This window comes from Physeter macrocephalus, chromosome 7 (assembly GCF_002837175.3).
Source record: "Physeter macrocephalus isolate SW-GA chromosome 7, ASM283717v5, whole genome shotgun sequence".
Taxonomy (NCBI): domain Eukaryota; kingdom Metazoa; phylum Chordata; class Mammalia; order Artiodactyla; family Physeteridae; genus Physeter; species Physeter macrocephalus.
Window position 1 is genome coordinate 32700306 of NC_041220.1, and position 17749 is coordinate 32718054.

The 17749-nt window shown below is 35.6% G+C and overlaps 1 protein-coding gene across 8 annotated transcripts in view; it reads right to left on the reverse strand.

Annotated features, from left to right (window-relative positions):
* Positions 1–17749, reverse strand: part of LRBA (LPS responsive beige-like anchor protein) — an 813910-nt gene that overhangs the window by 401886 nt on the left and 394275 nt on the right. For all 8 annotated transcript variants that reach the window (XM_055085920.1, XM_028491755.2, XM_055085924.1 and 5 more), the window contains exon 37: positions 7700–7866. In XM_055085920.1, coding sequence (XP_054941895.1) covers positions 7700–7866 — 167 coding nt within the window. The remainder of the gene's footprint in view (positions 1–7699; positions 7867–17749) is intronic.

The following is a 17749-nucleotide window of genomic DNA, read 5'->3' on the forward strand; positions in this document are numbered from 1 at the left end:
CTTTGCAATAATTTGTATTAACATCTCCCTCCTCCTTTAAGCCTCAGGCTCTAATGCAAACCAACTATTGTTGCTTTCTTCTCACAGGTAATCTGTCTGAAATAAATAAAATGCATATGAAATAAGATTTTGTTAGTTTAACTTGTTCATTGTCACATAACCAGTTAGTGAAAAAGTCAGGAATAGATATACAGATGTCACACTAGTGTTCTTTCCACGAAATCACACTGATCTTTTACCAAAGAAAGACTAAAGATGGATGAAAAAACAAAAAAAGGCTTTTATTTCCTTATTTATGGTTATATACAGTGAGAAATTATCATCACTGCTTTTAAGCTATTTATAATTTTCTGTTCACTTTCCCATTGCCTCTCTTAGACAGAAAGTTCTATGAGGGCAAGAGACATATCTGGTTTACTCATATTGGTTTTTGGAGTGCCTTACTGTGCACAGTAAATGATGCACAGCTGGTGTTAAATAAATACGAATAGAAAAAGTGCTCCAATAGGGAGGAGAAACAAAACTTGAAACAGCCAAGCATCAGCTACAAGAATAGCCTACAGTAGTCTTAAGTGGGAAGGCAGCCCTGACAACAAATTGCAAGTCTGGCTAAACTACTGCTGTGGTTTTCAAGCGATTTTTGTACTGGGGTACTTGTTAAATACACAGATTGTATGGTTCCTCTCCAGATCTATATGAAACCACTAAATTTTCTCACATTCCTTAAATAATTTCATCTGCTTCCAACCCTTTAAGATACTTCTGAAAATTTCTGATTATACCAAAACTTATACCAGGGACTATTAAAGTTCAAGGACTCCCCACCCAAGTTACAACTTAAAATTACCTATTGAGCTTCAAATTTTTCTAATCTAAATATTCAAAGTAAATTGTTACAGAAAAGTGCTCTTTACAAATAGAAACCAAAATTTCCAAGTCTGTAACTATTATCTACAGTACATCTCTTTTCAGATATATTCTATTTCTACATTTTTCTTAATTTCTGAATTAATATCATCCCTCATAAAATACCACCAGTTGTGATAAAAATATTTTTGAACTTTACTGTTTAAATTTCTTGCTGCTTTGGTTGAAAGAAATTTATCTGATTTAATACCTAGCATAATGATAAGTTTAAGATAAGTTATGAATGAAGACAAGTAGTCTGATTAAAAAAAATTATTTAGGATATACTACAGGCTCATCACTAAGCTAGGAACTATGGCAATAACATAAGGTAAACATCTTATTATCTACACACAAAACAAACAACACAGTACACTGTCAAGTACCAAATTCTGCAGCATATATTGTGCATAACTGTCAGAGAACTTAGGAGGAAAGACTATCAAGAAAAACAGGAAGAGACTTCACTGAATAATGAAACTGAAAGGGGATTGCAAAAATGTATACAAACTTTTTGGGGTCTTTAGTGAACATACGTGCAATAATTTGTACTTCTTTTTCAATGTTTTTTTTTTATGGTTGCAATTTATTAACTTTGAATTGTTGGTACTTAATATCATAACTTAATTTATTGTTTATTTCTTTAAAATTACTTTGTACCAAAAATATTTTACCCAAAATTATTATAAGCACATATTCATTTTGAATATTGTAAAACATGTTAATTGCCTATAAAATTATGTATTTTTGCCTTATATTATTAGAAAATATAGCTATTCAATTCTCATATATTCAGCATCACCGATTTAGAAAACATAACAGTCATACATTTCTAATAAGTCATTCAGTGTACTGTTAGATTTGACTAATAATAAAAGTTGTATCAGAAGCATGTATAACTATATAACACAACTACACCGTGGCCATAAAATATGAGGGAAAAAGAACTGCTCCTCAGTACTGACACATCAACATGTCTTCAAGATAGGTTGGTACCAGAAATTTCTTTGCAGCAACATGGATGCAACTAAAGATTATCATACTAAGTGAAGTAAGTCAGACAGAGAAAGGCAAATACCACATAATATCACTTATATGTGGAATCTAAAATATGGCACAAATGAACTTATATACGAAACAGAAACAGACTCACAGACATAGCGAACAGACTTGTGGTTGCCAAGGGGGAGAGGGAGTTGGGGTGGGGGGAGATGGACCGGGAGTTTGGGGTTAGCAGATGCAAACTATTATATATAGGATGGATAAACAACAAGGTCCTACTGTATAGCACAAGGAACTATATTCAGTATACTGTGATAAATCATAATGGAAAAGAATATAAAAAAGAATGTATATATATGGATAACTGAGTCACTTTTCTGTACAGCAGAAATTAATACAACATTGCAATCAATTATACTTCAGTAAGAAAATAAATTTTAAAAATATCAACTTATCACAAAACTAAGAACATGAACAAGTCTCATTATGTTCTGGGCATAGGTATTTAATGTGCTTAGTGTCTGAAACTATTCTTTTCATGTAAACACTTTCAAATACACCTGGTTTTTGTTTGTTTGTTTTGCGGTACGCGGGCCTCTCACTGTTGTGGCCTCTCCTGTTGCGGAGCACAGGCTCCGGACGTGCAGGCCCAGAGGCCATGGCTCACGGGCCCAGCCGCTCCTGGGCATGTGGGATCTTCCCGGACCAGGGCACGAACCCGTGTCCCCTGCATCGGCAGGAGGACTCTCAACCACTGCGCCACCAGGGAAGCCCACACCTGTTTTCTTTAACTGACATCTCCATAGATTCTTCCATTTGTTTTGTAAGCTATTGATTTTTTTCCTTCCTTTCTAAGAAAGGGAACAAGGAGGGGGTAAATGGGAAAAATGTTCGGTTTATTAAGCCATCTTACAATGTTATTGTCGGGATTGGTTATAAAGAATTTCTAGCATCATCAAAGCTCCAGAGAGAGCAATGAGTGGTGCTTGTACTGATGTCAAGTACTAGCTCCCAGGGGTGGGTAGGAATAAAAACAAAAGCATTTGAAAGAATAAGATTGAGTATATTATACCTATGACTAGACATCTGCTTGATTACCCACGTACTATAATGAAATCAAATGCCTAAAATGAACTCTTGATAAGGAAAGTGTGTTAGCACTTTAATTTCTCTAGAAATTCACTGGCATTACCTACTTAATAAAAAATTGGAGATGAAGAATGTTTTCAAAAGACATAATACACTTCCGTTGAAATGGGAAACACATCCAAAAAGATGAGTTCAATATTAAATTTCACCAGCGAAAGTTTTTTTTTAAATCAGAAATTATTTTCAAAAAAAAATCAAGGGTTTTTTTTGTTGTTGTGTTTTAAAAAGAGTAACTGATATAAAATCAACGCTGCCCTAGTCTTAGTTTTTTATAGGTCAAGTACATTAGCTACTCCTTTCTTCAAACAATGGTATATAAAAAGAAAATGGGATATTTCCTACAAAGATTAAAAATTCTTTAGGCCTTTCCTTTCCTTGGACTCTGGATTTTAAAATGACATAGTACAAGATAAAATAGTAATGTTAATATTGATAGTTTGCCCATTACAGGTCAGCTAACTGTCCACTGGAACAGTTACAAAGCTGTTAGTTTCGATTTCACAAGGCCAATCAATACAGAGGCATACTGTTTCAATTTTGCCTGCATTGATTTTTTTTTTTATAACACTCCAACCTTACAGCATTCATCTTTCTGAAAGAAGGAAGATTTGATTTACTGAAGAAAAATTGGAGAGAGCATCACAAAGATTTTACCGGCAAGCTTGTGACACAGAAAAAAGATGAATGTCTTTCAGGAAGAGACGCCTCTAGCTTGAGGGCATCCATTAGAACACATTCAAGCAATCTGAAACGGAGTTTCTTAAAGCGGCAGAAATCTAAACCTAAATACAGTCTCCTAAACTAATCAAAGCATTCAAGAATCTTGATAAGAGATTCTCTTAAAAAAACTCCTAAACCTTATTACTTCTAAGACAATTTATGTTTCTAGCTCTATCCATGCATTTTTCAAAGAAGAGAACCACCTTCTTTCCCGGACTAATACCAAGAGCGAATTTCCATGGTACATTAGTCAGCCTATTAGAATGCAATGAAGGACGATATGAGAAAAGGGTAGTATGTCCTCTGAGACTTCCATCCAGTGTTCTCCATCATCTCTCCTCATCCTTCTTACATTCAGCCACTTTACCAGGTGTCATCTACATGAAAGATGATTTGTCTCCTGACCCAAATAAACACAATGCCTGCTCCATGCACTGGAAAAAAATTACTTCTGCCACTCTGTTCATTTGTGGCCTCTTTCTTGCTTATTCCCCTATTCTTATCAAGCTCTCTCTGTTTTCACCTGAGCCTCACTCCAGGTGACAGTAATGTATGGATGAACAGGTACTTGTCTGTCCCATTATTTCCTGAAATCTCTAAGCGTTTGAAAAAATGCAATGACAGTAAAGGGCACACAGTTATAAGAGCTCTAAGGGAGGAATACTTACTTTACCTGCCAATGCAGTAGTCTAGGCATCAAAGAAAGGAGAGAGAGAGAGAAAGAGAGAGAGCTCCTCTCTCTTTCTCTTGTGGCAAAAGCTGGTATAAGCGGGATATTAAGACACAAATTGCATTCAGGCAGGTCACTAGGTGTCAAAAGATATTAGATGCCTGCTGTGAGGAAACAATTCCCATCTGCTTCTGAGAAAATAATATTTTCATTTTCAGTTTTTATTGAATGGAAACTTTTGGGAATATGTCTTTATAAAGGGTATTAAGTCTAGCAAGTATAACATGTTCAAAATGGCTATAATCATCATTGTGTTATCCATAAAGCAGCAGATTTCATTTGGTCTCTTTAGATGGGATAAATTGGATTCTTTTTTTTCCCAGCTTGCAGTTTTGTTGCAGGACCAGATGTTTCTCAAATGCCACATGCTGAGGCTCCTATACTGAATGTAGCACCTGACCTTCTCTATAATTGACTAAAAATATTGATGTAATGGCATGGGTCTGATTGTGATTTATTAAAACCACTGCCGATCCCAGGCCAGCTGCCAGGATTGCAGCCCGCTGATCGTGTGGCATTAGAAAAGCCATCAATAGTGAAACAAAACAAATGACATTAATGGGAAAGTATTAGGCCTACATAGCCATGGCTACAAGGAAATTATGTGGATTCCAAAGGAGGGTCAAAATTAAAAATGCCACAAATGAAATTTCTATATATTCTAAGATGATTGAATTTATAATACAAAATGCTACTATAATTCTTAAGATAAAACACAAAGGAATTATACTTAAAATAATTTAATCCTCTTTACTAGAATTTTGCTCATTGTGCATATTTCTTTCAACAGGCTTAGGACAGTTAAATGCATTATAGCTACAGTATGACTCTGATTTCTCTCTAATGCCATTTATGTTTTCTAGAATTATGCTAAGTGAAGAACAAAGTACACTGTGTTAGTCTCATTTATTATAACCATGTCCATAATTTACAAGCTGATTATGCAAGCCTCATACAAGGGAAATCAGAATAGTTAACCACTCTCAAAGAATGGTAAGCCAGCATACGTTTTATCAACTACATTTTCTTACATAGCTTCCTAAAAAAGGGCACCAAGGTCTAGAAATCCACTCTAATTGGAATTAATACTGAAAAGGTCTATTTTAAGATAATTGTATTAAAGGCATTAGGGAGCAACCAGGTATTCCAAATAAGTAACAGCTGAATATGACACTGAACTAAATACAACGACAAAAATATCAGCATGGAGGCAATGTGCTTTGCTAAGCATTGTTTTTAATAAAATCTAAGTAAGTTATGAGATTTATAAAGAGGAAAATATCAATTCACTAATATTAATTTTCCTTTCAATGACGCATCCTTTGTTGTTGCTCTTAATTAAAAATGTACACATTTAAAAGCAAACAGTTTGACAGCTGTTTTTACTCGGGAGCAAAAAAGTAAAAAATGTTCTGTAAATTTGGGGAAATATTAAAATTTCAGAATTCAATTTTTTCTGGCTTTATAGAATAATAGAGTCGAACCCTTGAACAACTCTATTACAGAAACACTAATTATTTCTAGACAAATACATTTCACAGTCCATTTAGTTCTCCAAGATACTTTATTACACCAAAATCACTTCAGAAAAACACTTTCGTGTTGACAGCACAGGTATACTGAGCTATACAATGGTATAGCTATCACGAGAAAGAATTTTGATCTTATAAAAATGACCCCTTTGGCATAAGTTGCCTAAAGGTTTTCATTTTAAAATTGTAAAACTCCTTTTAGGTCAAAAAACAAAAATTTTAAGCCTAAAAAAAAAAAAAAAGGAACAAACACATATTTAGTTCCCAGAATGTGCCAAGCACTGTACATCAAAGTAATCTTCTAATTTATTCAGTACCAGGTGTCAAAATGACTATAACAAATCTGTTACATTAAAGTATCTGGAAATTCTAAAATCCTCAATACAACTCCCCTTCCCCAGTCCCCTCCAAACACACACACCCATGGGCTTTTACATGTTGCAATATAAGGCACTAGAGAGCCCTGACCCAGTTAATTCATGTCATTCCCATGACCATTCTTGCAGCTGATCAGCTGGAATAGTAATTAAAACAAACAAACAAACATGGTTTCTGCTTTTACTCAGTCCTTTTGCCTTCAAGACCTTGACCTGCATTCCTTCCTCTGAACACCAAAAATGATATGCCCAGAAACGTAATTCATTTTATTTAAGTATTCTTCACAATAAGCATGATGAGATATATCTACTTTATATTAGTGAATACTTGTACTCAAAACAAAAACATCCCATATCAGATAGGTTTCAACTCAACTAGCTTAAAGTTCAGCTTAAAAAAAAACTAAAATCTTTTTCTGTTTACTGGAAAATCTCTAAAACTGGACTTTGATGTCTGCTAGACACATGAATTGCTTAAAACACAAGCAGAAACCAGTTACGCCTATATATAATATACAAGTAATTTGCTATTTTCTTCTGTGGTTGTTGTCTTCCAGAAAAAGTTATGCAGAAATGAGGAATTAAAAAATATCTTTCTAATGGGAAAATAAAGAACTTTTTCATTAACATTACTTAAATAAGTCAAAACATGTTCCTAAGACTTGTAGAATAAAATATTCCAAAAAGACTAAATTTTATGATTTATCTAAGTTCCTTAGTCCTAGAAAGTAAATATTTTGTTTCTAAAATTAGAATAAAAAAATTGCACGTTCAGTTTGGTAATCTTAAAAGGAGGTAGATAGAGTAAATAAAATTTTAAAGATGGTATTTTTTTATCATAGCCCTGTAATTTGCAACAAAATTCAAGAAAACAACACATATAATTATGTTTTCAAATTTATGTGTTAAAAACTCAAAAGTGTAAAACAGGGAATAGTTTCTTTAAGTAAAGTATTGTACTTGTATAAATTCAGATATAAGTGCAACTAATAAAAGCAGTTTACACTAACTACTTCCCTTAACAGTTTACTTCAAAATGAATAAATATATGAGCAACTATTCTTTTAGAAGTAGTTGAAGGGAACTGAAATACCCACAAAGATCCATAACTATACCCATACTGATTTTCTCCTTCCCCTTTGCTTTAAATTCATTGTAGAAGATAAAATACAAAATTAAATTACTTTGTTCTTCATCTGGCCTTGATCATATCCAAAGCCATTTATCTAAACCAAGGACTTCTATAGAAAATCAGTGGCCAAATCCTAAAGGTATAATTTTACCTCACTGCAGAATTTCCCCAGGCTCCATGCTTGTCTGTGAGAATGTTGATAATTTTCTGGATTAGCTGAGTTGCTGTCACATGGTCTCGATATTTGGCTGCTCTTATCAAATGATCACACATCTTCTCATCTTCTCGTCTGTCTGCTGAATACTGGGCACACAGTGACTTGGATAGGAAAAAGAAATATCTATTAATACTATACAAATATGGAAACAAACCCTTTAAATGCATTATGAAATAATCTCTAATATGAACTGAACCAACCAAAAATTTAAAGTGACTTTTACATCACTCATTAACTGAATTGACAGAGTTGGTGATCTACTCTCAGTACAACAATCCCCCAAGAATTTATTTTTCTGAAGTCACTCATAAGATACACTCAGAAGTGGTTAATATTTAAGCAGAGACCTGAATAAAGAAAAGAAGCCAGTCATGTGAAGATGCAGGGTCCACATTACAAGCAGCATGAAGGGCGGTTGCAAAGCACTCAAGCAGTCAATAAAGGGAAGAGTGGTATGAAATGAGTTTGGAGAGGCAGGCAGGGGCTGCATCATTTAATACAGTGTAGTTATGGTAAAGAGTTTAGATTTTATTCTAATGCAATGGAATACCAGTAGAAGGTTAATTACGGGAGTGATGTGATTGATTTACATATTAAAATGATCACTATAAGCTCCATTTAGAGAATGGATTGTAGTGGGACAAGAGGGTTAAGGAGGGAGGCTACTACAAGGCTACTGCAGAAGTCCAGAAAAGAGACATTGGTGGCCTGCAATAGTAAACTGAGCTGGTTCTCAACACCTTTAGAAAATGACAAAAACAGTTTGGTCTTTTAAACCCTAGCTATGTAAAATGGACCACCAGCACTAGAATCACCTAGGAACTTAATAAAAATGCAGAATTATAGGTCCCACTCCATACCTACTAAATCAAACTCTGGATCTTAATGAGATCCCCAGGTGATTTATACATTAAGGCTTGAAAAGTACTTTCTTAGATATCAATTTTGCCAAAAAATTTTAGGATTCTTTAGCAATAATCAGATACAATACAATCACTAGTTTCCAAGTTGCTTATTTCTTTTCTTTTGGAATTCAGACACTTGTGGTATCATGTTTATGGTGCTATACTACCTAATTAATTGTTTAAAATTAAAAAAACAATTAATGTAAACTTAATACTTAATTCTGGTCACAGAGTCTATTAGGCTCCTTAACCTCCAAATGAAGGCTCACATATACATCCACATGTATACACAACCTATGATGAGTAATAAAAATTTGATGTTGGAACCCTTTCCTACTGTATACCAGTTTAGATAGATTGTTGCCATACACTATCCCCAGCACTGTCCCAGTAATAAGAGAGGACCTTAAGTGTCCTAAACCAATGAGGGTAATAATCACACCCACACTGACAAACTGTCTGAGGGAACAGCACTTGATCTAATTGGCGCAATTAAGAGGAAAGGTCAGAAGTTTTGCTGGGTAATTCCTTCCTTCCTCTTATGGTGTAAAAGAGGAAGTACATAATTCCAGGAGTATTGAAAGCGAGGATGAAGCCAAAAGCCAAAGGGAGCAGAGCTATGAGAATTATAGAAATAAAGAGTAAGAGTAAGAGTTTATTCCAAATGGAATCATGAACTTCTGGATCAAAGACCAGCCTACCTTTATACTTTCTGTGAGACCTTTTTTTTTTTCCTAAGACTTTTTACTAGGACCTGTAAGCTCCTGTTCAGTCATTGAAGGCCAGTGTGAAGTGGGTTTTCCGCTCCTAACACCATAAGCAACCCAACTGATATGGTGTTTATGTACATGCATAAGGAATCAAATATCTCTTAGTCTGTGCAAAACACTAGGCTCTAGGGATTAAAAAGTTGACTTAGCTTGATAGCCTTTGCCCTGGAGAAACATCACTCTTTATAGATTGTGAGGAGGCAAGTGGGAATAAAAATACAGTAGTCCCTTGTTATGGGGTGGGGGAAGAGGATCCAGGACCCCTACGGATACCAAAATTTGCAGATGCTTAAGTCCCTTTCACACATATTACGTAATATATATTATATCCAATATATATGAATATATATTATATATGCATATGAATAAACATAAGATTGGGAAGCAAATCAAAAACCAGACTAAAGCATCATCCTTGGTAGTATCTCTTGTCAGTCTTGGGCAACTAACTCACTTTACCTCGCTAGGTCTAACTGTTTTCACCTGCACAATGAGAGGATTATATTAGCTCTAGGAATTGTACAATTGGAAGATTCTGGCCAACCTCTAAGAGGTTAGTTTTTGTACACTGGTAAAGGCAAAGTACTTCTTTGACCTAAACACTGATATGAAGAAAATAAATCATGTTAGAAATTAGATTTATAAGAAATTAATGGCAAATGCTGGATAGTACATTAAAAAGACTGAGCCAAACCATAGGACAATTCAGTTTGTCAAAAATATGATTTGAGCAAATAAAAGAAAATATGATTAAGAAATACTTGAAGGGGAGTAGTTTAAGTGAAGACAACTAGGGAATGACTCCATTGTAACAAAAATGTCAACTGCTATGTGATATTTTCAGAGATTCATCCCAGAACTAGGCAGCAACCTACAGGTTATTTCACATCTAACCCAACCATACACTGAAACCAATAGGAAAACAGGACAAAATGGGAGACATTTGAAGAATTTTTATACTTTCACCATTCCCTACTATATACATAGTCTACCCCTGTCTAACCTTACCTGACAAGAGGAAATTAAAATTACTGATGGAAAATAGAAAATAACTGGCTTCTATACTCCCCTGAAACACCAGATACCTTCATATTAAATGTACTATTTTAAAGGCTATTATTTCTGTATTTTATTAATATTAGAATAATTTAACTTTATCAAATCATATTTTGCAAACATCTGGTAAGCAACTAAAGTTTGCTTTAAAAGGCATAATTCTAAAAAGAAGAGTTCAAGGTACGTTAAATACTAAAATGGTTTAAAGTGTTCTTTAATGGATCCTCCTTTACAATTTAAACAGCAACTTTTCATACCTGACATAAAATCTATAGATATAAATCACATTAAAGGGCTATTCTTTCCTGATTATCAATCTCTGTCTCATTGTGGAAAATTATAGTCACATGTAACCTTAAAGCATGATAAAAGGAAACCAAACAAGAATGTTTTGTAAAGATATAATGAACTTGTATCTACTCTTAAAAACTTTAAAATGGAATTTGAATACATTCTTATTAAAAACCAATAAATTCAACATATGACATATCACTCAAAGTCAACTACAGATGAGGAATATCTGCTTCAAGATCAAACACACGTTACTTATTGAAGGAGTATATATATTTGTGCGTGTGTGCTTGTGTTTAAAGTTTGAGTGGAAATACCCCAACAGACCTTGCCAAAACGTACCACCTATCAATAAAATCAAGGGCCAGGTCTAGTAATTGCATTCAATTTTACTTTACATCAACTTTTCTATATTCCTATTTTAAGCTACACGTAAACTAAGTAATAAGACATCACAACAATAACCCCTCCAAAATCTGAATCTTAAAAGCAAAAGAAATAAGCATCTTGGAGACTACTAATTCAAATATAATTGATTACTGCTAAAGAAATCTAAGATTTATTAGCATAGAATTAATAAAATATAAGATAAATACACCTAGTTTTGAAAAAAAATTCACTTACTTGCAGGGCAAAAATAAAGAGAGAAACAATTTAGACTGAACATTTATAATTCAAGTAACTATTCTGGTTCTTTAAATGTAAATAAAGAAATGAAGACAATACCACATTCAGTCTTTCCATCCAGATGCTATGTCTCTACCTAAGTTTACTATGTGTCCTTTTTATGAAAGCTCAGAGGAATGAACTTAAAATTAAGCAGATTTTACTATTATCCTCCTGCTATCACTCTGATCACCTTCCGTGGTGGTCAGATGTTTTCTGTGTCATTTCCCAGTATGCTGGCACTTTCTCAAGGCTTTGTCATATGTCCCTTGGCAATATCATCCACTCCCATATCATCTATTATTATCAACTTAGATCTAGCTGTCAAATTTTTCATATCTAAACCAGATGTTTTCCTAAATTCAGACCCACATTTCTATCTGTAGTATAGTCTCCAATCATTCAATAAGTACCTAAAATTAAAAATGTCCAAAACTGAACCTACCACCTTAATCTGAAACATGCTATTAAACTGAAAAGGGAAAGCTTTTCTATTTCTGTCATCTGTGACTTCTCAAGTTCCCGCACTTCATATCCCACCACTACATTTAGCAAAACCTCTTAACCACTCTTATCACTGTCCTAACGTAGATCTTTATTCGCTCACAACTCAGCTCTTCAAATAATCTTCTCTCATTTTATGAGCAGTCCCAGAATTGTTCCTAGAAGAATTTACTTTGGTAAAACACAGATATATTTATATACCCCATCCTCAAAAAAATACATGATTGTCTAAAATATCAAAAAATTAGAACCAAATTTTACTAGCTAGATCTGTGTGTGTGTGGCCTTCTTATAATTCACTAACATGGCATATTATCATTCACATGCCTGTCTATCCATCCTGTATGCCAGATACACTCAGATTATATGCTATTCCTGAAATATCCTCAAGACATTTTTAAGACCCAGAAAGTATATTTCTCCTACAGCTTTTACAGGTGAAACAAGTATAAAGATGTCTACTGAGAAGGTAAGATGGGAATTTGAAAGACAAACTACTAGAGAAGAGGAACTCAGGCAGAGAAAGAGATACAGAAATATATCCTTTTGATTCTTTGGCTGACTATAAAAATGGAAAAAAAATATGAAAAATTCCAAAATAATTGGAAATTAAGCAATTCATCTCCAAGTAACAAAATATGGAAAAAAGATGAAATCAGAAGGAAAATTAGAAAAATTTGTGGAAATTGGCCACAACAGCATTTAAAATAAAATTTATAGCTTTCAATTTTATATTAGAAAATATTAAATATTGAAGGAAGAAATAATACAAATATTAAAAGCAGATGACAGAAGCTAAGGAATACACTGCATCCAATTTTGCATTAAATGAATAGACAACTAAACACTAGTATAATATGCCCAAATAAACACAAAAACTTTCAACAAAATACTACCTATAAAATGGATTATACATCAGGATGAAGTAGAGTTTATCCATGAAAGCTGGTTTAATATTTAAATATCACAGAGTATAATTCACTATAAAACAGAAAAAAAGGAGAAAAACATATCCCCTTAATTGATTTTTTTTTAAAAGCAATTAGGGGAGAGGACTGGGGTTGGCGGCATGAACACAGCCTGAAGGGGCCTAGTGCGCCACAGCTAGCCAGGAGGGAGCCCGGGGAAAAGTCTGGACCTACCGAAGAGGCAACAGACTTTTTCTTCCCTCTTTTTTCCTGGTGCATGAGGAGAGGGGATTAAGAGCACTGCTTAAAGGAGCTCCAGCAACAAGCGCAAGCCGCGGCTATCACCGCGGACACCAGAAACGGGCATGAGACGCTAAGGCTGCTCCTGCCGCCACCAAGAAGCCTGTGTGCGAGCACAGGTCACTGTACACACCTCCCCTCCCAGGAGCCTGTGCAGCCCGCCACTGCCAGGGTCCCGTGATCCAGGGACAACTTCCCCGGGAGAATGCACGGCGCAATCAGCTGCTCCTTTAACCCTGTCCTGTCTGAGCGAACAACAGACGCCCTCAGACGACCTACACGCAGAGGCGGTTCCAAATCCAAAGCTGAGCCCCAGGAGCTGTGCGAACAAAGAAGAAAAAGGGAAATTTCTCCCAGCAGCCTGAGGAGCAGCGGATTAAATCTCCACAATCAACTTGATGTACCCTGCATCTGTGGAATACCTAAACAGACAACAAATCATCCCAAGTTGAGGAGGTGGATTTTGGGAGCAACAATATATATATTTTTTTTCCTTTTCCACTTTTTGTGAGTGTGTATATGTATGCTTCTGTGGGAGACTTTGTCTGTATAGCTATGCTTTCACCATTTCTCCCAGGGTTCTGTCCATCCTGTTTTTTTTTCTCTTTTTTTTTTTTACTTTTTAAAATTTTTTCTTAATAATTATTTTTTATTTTAATAACTTTATTTTCTCTTACTTTCTTTTATTTTATCCTCTTTCTTTCTTTCATTCCATTTTTTCTCCCTTTTAGTCTGAGCTGTGTGTATGAAAGGCTCTTGGTGCTCCAGCCAGAAGTAAGTGCTGTGCCTCTGAGGTGGGAGAGCCAACGTCAGGACAATGGTCCACAAGAGACCTCCCAGCTCCACGTAATATCAAATGCGAAAATCTAGCAGAGATCTCCATCTCAATGCCAAGACCCAGATTCACTCAACGACCAGCAAGCTACAGTGCTGGCCACCCTATGCCAAACAACTAGCAAGACAGGAACACAGCCCATCCATTAGCAGACAGGCTACCTAAAATCATAATAAGGCCACAAACACCCCAAAACACACCACCAGACGTGGACCTGCCCACCAGAAAGACAAGATCCAGCCGCATCCAAGAGAACACAGGCACTAGTCCCCTACACCAGGAATCCTACACAGCCCACTGAACCAACCTTAGCCACTGGGGACAGACACAAAAACAACAGGAACTACGAACCTGCAGCCGGTGAAAAGGAGATGCCAAACACAGTAAGTTAAGCAAAAGGAGAAGACAGAAAAACACACAGCAGATGAAGGAGCAAGTTGGAAATAACTACCGCAGAGCAGAAAAAAGAAAAAAGAATTGAGGAGAGTCTCAGACACCTCTGGGACAACATTAAATGCACCAACATTAGAATTACAGGGGTCCCAGAAGAAGAAGAAGAGAAAAAAAAAGGGACTGAGAAAATATTTGAAGAGATTCGAGTTGAAAAGGTCCCTGATATGGGAAACGAAATAGTCAATCAACTCCAGGAAGCACAGAGAGTCCCATGCAGGATAAATCCAAGGGGAAAACACGCCAAGACACATATTAATCAAACTATCAAAAATTAAATACAGGCTTCCCTGGTGGCGCACTGGTTGGGAGTCTGCCTGCCAATGCAGGGGGCACGGGTTCATACCCCGGTCCGGGAAGATCCCACGTGCCGCAGAGCAGCTGGGCCCGTGGGCCATGGCTGCTAGGCCTGTGCGTCCAGAGCATGTGCTCTGCAACAGGAGAGGCCACAGCAGTGAAAGGCCCACGTACCAAAAAAAAAAAAATTAAATACAAGGAAAACATATTAAAAGCAGCAAGGAAAAAACAACAAATAACACACAAGGGAATCCCCACAAGGTTCACAGCTGACCATTCAGCAGAAACTCTGCAAGCCAGAAGGGAGTGGCAGGACATATTTAAAGTGATGAAGGAGAAAAACCTACAACTAAGATTACTCTACCCAGCAAGGATCCCATTCAGATTTGATGGAGAAATTAAAACCTTTATAGACAAGCAAAAGCTGAGAGAGTTCAGCACCACCAAACCAGCTTTACAACAAATGCTAAAGGAACTTCCCTAGGCAAGAAACATAAGAGAAGGAAGAGACCTACAATAACAAACCCAAAACAATTAAGGAAATGGGACTAGGAACATACATATCAATAATTACCTTAAATGTAAATGGATTAAATGCTCCCACCAAAAGACACAGACTGGCTGAATGGATACAAGACAAGACCCGTATATATGCTGTCTCCAAGAGACCCGCTTCAGAACTAGGGACACATACAGACTGAAAGTGAGGGGATGGAAAAAGATATTCCATGCAAATGGAAATCAAAGGAAAGCTGGAGTAGCAATTCTCATATCAGACAAAATAGACGTTAAAATAAAGACTATTACAAGAGACAAAGAAGGACACTACATAATGATCAAGGGATCGGACTTTAACACCCCACTTTCACCAATGGACAAATCATACAAAATGAAAATAAATAAGGAAACACAAGCTTTAAATGATACATGAAACAAGATGGACTTAATTGATATTTATAGGACATTCCATCCAAAAACAGCAGAATACACATTTTTCTCAAGTGTTCATGGAACATTCTCCAGAACAGATCATATCCTGGGTCACAAATCAAACCTCGGTAAATTTAAGAAAACTGAAATCATATCAAGTATTTTTTCTGACCACAACGTTATGAGACTAGATATCAATTACAGGAAAAGATGTGCAAAAATACAAACACATGGAGGCTAAACAATACACTACTTAATAACGAAGTGATCACTGAAGAAATTAAAGAGGAAATCAAAAAATACCTAGAAACAAATGACAATGGAGACATGATCACCTAAAACCTATGGGATGCAGCAAAAGAAGTTCTAAGAGGGAAGTTTACAGCAATACAGCCCTACCTTAAGAAACAGCAAACATCTCAAATAAACAAACCAACCTTGCACCTAAAGCAAACAGAAAGAAGAACAAAAAAAACCCCAAAGTGAGCAGACGGAAAGAAATCATAAAGATCAGATCATAAATAAATGAAAAAGAAATGAAGGAAACGATAGCAAAGATCAATAAAACAAAAAGCTGGTTCTTTGAGAAGATACACAGAATTGATAAACCATTAGCTAGACTCATCAAGAAAAAAACAGAGAAGACTCAAATCAATAGAATTAGAAATGAAAAAGGAGAAGTAACAACTGCCACTGCAGAAATACAAAGGATCATGACAGATTACTACAAGCAACTCTATGCCAATAAAATGTACAACCTGGAAAAATTGGACAAATTCTTAGAAACGCAAAACCGGCCAAGACTGAACCAGGAAGAAATAGAAAATATGAACAGATGAATCACAAGCACTGAAATTGAAACTGTGATTAAAAATCCTCCAACAAACAAAAGCCCAGGCCCAGATGGCGTCACAGGCAAATTCTATCAAATGTTTAGAGAAGAACTACCACCTATCCTTCTCAAACTCTTCCAAAATATAGCAGAGGGAGGAACACTCCCAAACTCATTCTACGAGGCAACGATCACCCTGATACCAAAACGAAACAAAGATATCACAAAGAAAGAAAACTACAGGCCAATATCACTGATAAAAATAGATGCAAAAATCCTCTGCAAAATACTAGCAAACAGAATCCAACAGAACATTAAAAAGATCATACACCATGATAAACTGGGGTTTATTCCAGGAATGCAAGGTTTCTTCAATACACACAAATCAATCAACGAGATACACCATATTAACAAACTGAAGGAGAAAAACCATACGATCATCTCAAAGATGCAGACAAAGCTTTTGACAAAAATTCAACACCTTTATGATAAAAACCTGCAGAAAGTAGGCATAGAGGGAACTTTCCTCAACATAATAAAGGCCATATATGACAAACCCAAAGCCAACATCATCCTCAATGGTGAAAAACGGAAACCATTGCCACTAAGATCAGGAACATGACAAGGTTGCCCACTCTCACCACTATTTTTCAACATAGTTCTGGAAGTTTTAGCCACAGCAATCAGAGAAGAAAAAGAAATAAAAGAAATCCAAATCAGAAAACAAGAAGTTAAGCTGTCACTGTTTGCAGATGACATGATACTATACATAGAGAATCCTAGAGATGCTACCGGAAAACTACTAGAGCTAACCAATGAATCTGGTAAAGTAGCAGGATACAAAATTAATGCACAGAAATCTCTGGCATTCTTATACACTAATGATGAAAAATCTAAGGGTGAAATTAAGAAAACACTCCCATTGACCATTGCAACAAAAAGAATAAAATATCTAGGGATAAACCTACCTAAGGAGACAAAAGAGCTGTATGCAGAAAATTATAAGACACTGATGAAAGAAATTAAAGATGATACAAATAGATGGAGAGATATACCATGTTCGTGGATCGGAAGAATCAACATTGTGAAAATGACTCTACTACCTAAAGCAATCTACAGATTCAATGCAATCCCTATCAAATACCACTGGCATTTTTTAGAGAACTAGAACAAAAAATTTCACAATTTATATGGAAACACAAAAGACCCCAAATAGCCAAAGCAATATTGAGAACGAAAG